The 6755-nt window shown below is 62.8% G+C and overlaps 1 protein-coding gene across 1 annotated transcript; it reads right to left on the bottom strand.

Moving 5' to 3' along the window:
• Positions 1-1309: 1309 nt before the first annotated feature.
• MC1R (melanocortin 1 receptor) lies at positions 1310-4457 on the bottom strand. Its single transcript, XM_023746981.1, has one exon. It carries the CDS (start codon positions 3731-3733, stop codon positions 2738-2740), a length of 996 nt encoding a protein of 331 aa, XP_023602749.1. The 5' UTR covers positions 3734-4457; the 3' UTR covers positions 1310-2737.
• Positions 4458-6755: the final 2298 nt, after the last annotated feature.

The following is a 6755-nucleotide window of genomic DNA, read 5'->3' as shown; positions in this document are numbered from 1 at the left end:
GCGGCTGGCGCGGGGCTGGGGACCCGCTCACCCGAAAAGGAGGGGCTGGCGGGCTCCCGGGGAGGACAATGGAAGGCCCTGGGTCCTTGGACCCCGCCCCGGCTCCCCCTCGGATCCACCGGCTTTGCCAGGAGGGTCTCACCTCCCCACACCCGCTTAGGGACCGACCCCCTCTTCCCACCCCAATGGGTGAGGTGGACGCCTCCCCGCTCCTGTCTGTGCCCGAGGGGCCGACAAGGTACTCGAGCTCTTCTGGACCCCGTAGGGGCTGGGATGGGGGGTGGGGGTGTGGGGGGCAGGTAAAGGCCCAGCAGCCAGCGCAGGGCTGAGAAATCCGGAGTCAGAGTGGCTGTGGGTGCGGGAGGGCTGCGGCGGCTGCGGCTGTGGCTGTGAGTTTCGCTGGCCCCCTCTGCAGTGGGGGAGCCACCCCCTCCTCCCCCGCCGCTGCCGCAGATTACACACGGGCCTTGCTGTGTGCGTCCCCCCTCCCCCGTCCCCCCGAAGGTAGCACTGCTCAGGGAATATTGTGCCGGGAACTGTCATGAGGACACACACCAGGCGAGGGGCCGACAGAGTGGGGGTGTGCAGTCCTTTCTTACTCCCTGATGTCACCTGTGGGTCTGGACCCTTGGTCCACGTGGGGCCAAGGCAGTGGGGGGAGGGGCGCGTGTAGGAGCTGTGTGTGCACCAGGTGCAGGTTCCTGCAGGGAAAACTGGGGAAGGGCCCACTGTCGGAAGAGCCGGGAGGGGACCCTCCCGTGAACACAGACACCACCACACAACACACACAGAACCACGGCTTCCTGTTCTCCGGGGCTCAGACACCACGTGAAGACGCCTTAGAACAGGTCCTTCTGATGTTTCAGGGACAAATCCTCCAGGAGGGCACCCAGTCGGCTGAGCGAGCTTTCGGGCACACCTGTGTCCGGAGTGTGTGCCAGGAGGGGCCTGGCGGGGTGTGGCCGTGTCCAGGCCCCTCTCTCCGCCCTCTCGAAGCTCCCCAGTTTGGCAAGCCTGGAAGTGGGTCTTTTGTTCTCAAGAGAAGCCCCTCCCCCACAGTGTCCATGAGGTGGCTTCCTGTGGTTGGCTTCTGGCCACTGGGGCTCCGCCCTGTCCCCATTCAGGGGGTCCTTGGTGAGCATTTGGCTCTTCCCTGGAGCCGGCTGTGCCTCCCTGTCTGAGCAGCAGAAGCTTTGCAGCATCCTGTAGGCCAGGACCCGTCACCGGCTGGCCTCCCTGTGGAATGGCATCGGACCAGGCTGGCTCCCCCTCCATCCCCAGAGGGCTCAAGGCTGACTCACCATCCTGTCCATCTTCCAGCAAAGGCTGGGCCTGCCGGGAACCAGTTCCCAGCACCAAGGCCAACAGTCAGGGCTGGAGCTGCCAGCACGGGTGAGGTGGGGACTGGTCAGGCGGCTGCAGATGCATCTAGAACTACCTGGGAGTTGGCTGACGCCATCACTTTCACCTCCACTGAGCCTGTACCAGGAATAGGGCTGACTGCATGCTCGGCGTCTGGAGGAACCAGTGGCTCCCCAGAAAGAGGCCCAGGGTTTTAGCACAGGGAGGACCCAAGGGCCCTCAACACCGTGTAGCAAGGGCCACCCCAGATACCAATCCCAGGGACACCGCCTGCAGCCACTGGACAGCCTCGCCCCATTCTGGGCGGCCTTGCCTCAAATATCTGCCAGGGCTGGTAGTGCTGGAGGAACGAGAACCCCAGTCCTGACCCACCCTGCACCTTGGACCCCCTGGGGTGACCCAGAGCAGGTGAGGCCCGCTGTGCTCCGGCCAAGGTCACAGTGGGTCACGGAGGTCCTGCTTCTGCTGCAGCTGAGGGAAGCCTGGACCATTCAGCCTCCTCTCCATAGAGGTGCCTGGGGGCAGGACTCCGCCCTCCAGCTGCCTGAGGCCGGGTTCGCATACACGGAGAAGGCAGACAGCATCAGAGCAGGTGCAACTGGGCTGGGGCTTCAGGCATGCTGGGTCCTTCGGGGGTTCTGGGATATTCTCCTCCCCCTTCATCACTCCCACCAGGCCCCTCCACGGCTCCTCCACCCTCAAGCTTCAAGCACCTTTGGAATGAGCCAGTGTAGATGGCAATGGAGCTGCTCCAAGCACACCATTTATTCCCAGACGCTTCCCGGCCCTGTGACCCTGGGTGCTGGTCACTGATTCGAACTAATGGCTGTGCCTCGGCCTGAGCAGGCAGTGGCAGGCACTAACTGAGGGGCATGTGTGGTGCAAACAAATGGGCCGAGCCCCCAGCTCTCCAGCACCATGAGCCCGAGAAGAGATCAGCCCCATGCCCACGACGGTTCCTGCGGACACGTCTCTCTGCCGGGGACAGGACCTCACTCCTTCCCTGTGAGGCCGGGTCCTGCTCATTACAGTCCCTTCTCCTATGGTCCTCATCGAGAGAGCGGCGCTCTGCCAGCCGTGGACTTCTCCTCCCCATGGACGGGGGCCCAGTGGGTCCTCGCCTATCTCTGGGTGCAGGTGGACGTCTCCCCGAGTGGGCTGTGTCTGTCCAGGAGCCCAGGCCTGCCCTGTGCCCGTGGCCCCATCTCCCCAGCCTCCTGCATCCCCCACAACTCCTGGAGATTTTCTGCTGATGCCTCTCTGGCCCAGAGGGTCCGTGCGCCCACACCTTTGGAGATCATCTAGCCCGTCCTTTCTGGCAAGTGACTGCCACCCCCTCTGCCCAGCACCTGGCCTGAGCCCTCGGGCACCGCCCTCACCAGGAGCACTGCAGCACCTCTTGGAGCGTCTTCCGGAGCTCCGGGCTTCGGAAGGCATAGATGAGCGGGTCCACGATGGTGTTGCAGATGACGAGGGCCAGGAAGAGGTTGAAGTTCCTGAAGATGCAGTGGCAGGTGGGGTGTTGAGGACAGAGGACGATGAGCAGGAGGTGCAGGAAGAAGGGGCCCCAGCAGAGGAAGAAGATGCCCAGCAGGGTGGTGAGAGTGGCAGCCCCTTTGAGGCCGAAGCCCTGGGGGGCAGGGCGCTGCCTCTTGTGCAGCCGGGCGATGCCGCGGGTGTGCTGGCACGCCTGCACCAGCATGCGGACGTACAGCACCGCCATGAGCGCCAGCAGGGCCACAAAGAAGCTGACCAGACAGAGCAGGACGGCCGTGTGGTCGTAGTAGGCGATGAAGAGGGTGCTGGAGACGACGCTGGCCACCCAGATGCCCGCGATGGCCCGCCACACCCGGGGCAGCGTCACGATGCTGTGGTAGCGCAGCGCATAGAAGATGGAGATGTACCGGTCCACGGCGATGGCGGCCAGGAAGCAGAGGCTGGACACCATGGAGCCACAGATGAACACGTCCAGGACGTCATCCAGCTGCTGCACTGCGGTGGCCTGGGCCGCCAGCGCACCCGCCTCCAGCAGCAGCACCACGGCTGTGCCCAGCACGTTGCTCACGCTCACCAGCAGGTCCGATACGGCCAGGCAGCAGATGAAGAAGTACATGGGTGAGTGCAGGTTGCGGTTCTTGGCGATGGCGGCCACCACCAGCACGTTCTCCACCAGGCTCACCAGCCCCAGGCTGAGGAAGAGCCCGTTGGGAATGGACACCTCCAGGCACCAGGTGCCCGTCTGGTTGGGGGCCAGCCCGAGGTGGGGGGTGGCTGGGGAGGTGGAGTTGAGGATGCCCAGCAGCCTCCTCTGGGGGCCCTGTGCCAGCATAGTCCCACCAGGAAGCAGGAAGGGGCCTCCCGCGACGGGCATCCGCTCAGCTCATGGTGTCCCCAGTGGGGCCCTATGCACCCCCGGGGCCCTCTCACACTCACCCTCTCCCTGGCTGGACGGATGCTAGCCCAGGTGCCCCCGCTTCTCGACCAACCTGGTCACTTCCCAGCCAGGACCCCAAGCTCCGCAGCACCAACCCTCTGTCCCTCGGTCCACTCCCCACCTCTCCCCTGGGGTGTGGTCGCTCAGGCCCTCACATTTCTATGCCTCCTGCCTCCCAGGCCAGGCAGGACTGCGGTCCAGGAAGAATGGAGCCTTTCTCTACATGCTTCACGTCGTCCGCTCAGCCCCTCCTCCTGAGGGCTGCCACATGACGGGCGTGTGCCCGGGGATTCATCAGAGAGCACCCTGGGCACCCCTGCTGCCACCAGGCGGCTTCCCAGGCCCCAACTCCGGGCACAGCGACATTCCCCTTCCTGCTCACAGCCACTGCAGCGTCACCAGTGTTCTGCCAGCCAGCGCCCAGTCAGGCCTCGGCTCCAGGCGCCTGTGTGGGGTGTCCTCTCGACCTGACCTGCCAGAGGCAAACCCTCCGCCAGGCCCGTGGCAAACACCACCTCCTGGAGGCCTCCGGTTCTTGAGGCCAGCCCATGCTGCTCTGCCCGGAAGCGTCTTTGGCCTTTGGCCGTCCACCCCCACTCCCTGTTAGATGTTCACTGAGGGCAGCGCGTCCCCAGGCCCCCCAGTCCCTTTGCTGAGTGCTGCCCGAGGACAGCCTGGCCCATGGGCTGGAAGATACGCTGTGTCATCGGGGGGGGGGGGGGCTCGGACAGAGCTGCCGGCAGCCCCATTGTTCTGGGGAAGGACACCACAGGCTCCAAGCCAGGAGCCACTTCCAGACAGACCTCAGTCTCCAGCCACGTGGCCGCTGTGGGAACACGGGCCCAGAGTGCCCGTGGGCACCGCGCTGGCCTCATGCCACCCCAGCACTTCCTCACTGATGGCACCTGTGACCACAAACCCTGCTCTGGAGGCCGAGGCAGAAGGGGAAGGGGACAGTGAGGCGACCAGAAAGATAAGTGGCTGGCGGCGGAGATGGGGCCGGGAGGGAGTTGGGGAGGTCTGTGTTTTTTCTTTTTCTTTTTTAAATTGATTTTTAGAGAGGAAGGAAGAGAAAGAAACTTCAATTTGTTGTTTCACTTATTTAGGCAATCACTGGTTGCTTTTTAAAATTTTTATTTTTATTGTTGAAAGCATTACAGATACTGGTTGATTCTTGTACGTGCCCTGACCAGGGGATCGAACCCACAACCTTGGTGTATGGGGATGATGCTCTAACCAACTGAGATACCCGGCCGAGCAGGTCTGTTCTTTGAGTTATGATATCCCTGCTCATTCCTTCCCGTCCACCGGCTGCCAGATGGCTTGACGGGCCCATATGAGCACACACTGATGTCCACTTATCAATATTAATCACTCCTTCCAGCGCACAACTTATGGTACAAAGCTCTCCCCTCCTTTTTTGAAGCACGTCACAGGTACAGCACACACCGTATAAATACGCAGCGTGGTGGAGGCCCTGAGCTAGGTTTGTGCCTCCTCAGCATGGAGACCCCCAACCACACTGGTCATCGGGGCAGCTCCCAACCCATCACAGTGCCGCTGGGCGCTCCTGCCGTGTCTGGTGAGCAGCCAGGCGTCCCTCTGGGTGACACAGGAATTCCGTGGCCGAGGCAGATCTCTGCTTTGGTAGCTCGGCCAAACCACTTTCCACAGGGGGACCAGGTGCGTTTCTGGAGGTTGCAGCCCCCACTCCCAGGTGTGGATGGAATGACGGGCCTCTCCAAGCTCCACAGGCAGCAGCACAGGACGGGCCCCACCGCACACCCCCTCCCACCCTTTGGTGGAGGACCCCAGGGGGCCCCAGGGCAGGAACATGAGGCTGTGCTGTGGCAGGAAGGTGGTCCCAGCAGCTGTGAGAGTCCACGGTCCCTGCCACACCTCCCAGGGCTCCACTGCTGCTCCACGCCCCCAAGAGCTGCCTTCCAGCCCTGCCCACCACACTTCAGGGATGCTATCATTTCCGGCCTATAAATGAGGCCTTTGAGGTGGCCAGTGCCCCCACCCCAGCCTGAGACTTCAAAGGGCATGAGACTGGGCAGCCGTTGGCAGGTGACCACAGCCTTCTTCCCGGGAGGCCTCAGGACCCCATTGGTTCTGACTGCACTCGCCTGTCGGGACGCTGTGGGGGGGAGACAGCAGATACAGTGAGTTGGGAAAAGTCCACTCTGTGATTAGTTACGGTCACGGGGGAGATGTCTCCGGAAATCACAGATAATCCCGAGGCCATTTGAGTCATTCGCTCTCTGGTGCCCTGGGAGATGGCGTGAGGAACGCAATGGACACAACAGCGCGTCCCACCATGAGACGACGAGCCTGACTCACACGTGAGGAGGCTGTGAGAACAGGAAGTCCCTCAGTCTTGTTACTGTTGTCTCCCCAGCACCAAGAGGCGCACAGTGGGCACGCAACATGTGAGCATTCAGTATGCGAGTGAGCTCCACGGGGAAACGGGGCATGGACAGCTCAATGAAGGGGTGCATGTGTCCAGCCCAGCCACACCAGCGGGGTAGGCTCACAGCCGTGCAGTGTGCAGCCTGCCCCGTGGCTCTCTGCGCAGTGGGATCTCAGGAAGGGCTGGCCCTTGGTTCAAAGGTGGTCTGGTTTCCCTTGAACGTGGGGAGGTCAGGGCCGGGAGGGTGCCCTGCAGACAGGATGCTTCCAGTTCACAACCTCAGTGCCCTGGATCCTTCCAGAACCAAACAGGCTCCCGAGTCACAGCAGCCTGGTGTGGTTCTCAGCTGCCAACAAGCCTGCCTCCATGTTCTGGTCACGCTGCAGATCAAATGCCCCCAATCTCTGCCGTCCATTCCTGAGCCATCATCTCGCAGGCTCCCGACTCAGTGTTTTCCAATAAAAACGTTGTGTCAGACTGGAAAGACCCGCCTGTGTGCCCAGCCCGGGGACCTGGTGCCTGCTCTCCCGCCCTGGACCTGCCCCA

The sequence above is a fragment of the Myotis lucifugus genome, unplaced genomic scaffold (genome assembly GCF_000147115.1).
Source record: "Myotis lucifugus unplaced genomic scaffold, Myoluc2.0 scaffold_778, whole genome shotgun sequence".
In the NCBI taxonomy this organism is placed as follows: domain Eukaryota; kingdom Metazoa; phylum Chordata; class Mammalia; order Chiroptera; family Vespertilionidae; genus Myotis; species Myotis lucifugus.
Note: the sequence above shows the minus strand (reverse complement) of the source record. Positions and strands in the feature narration are given on the sequence as shown.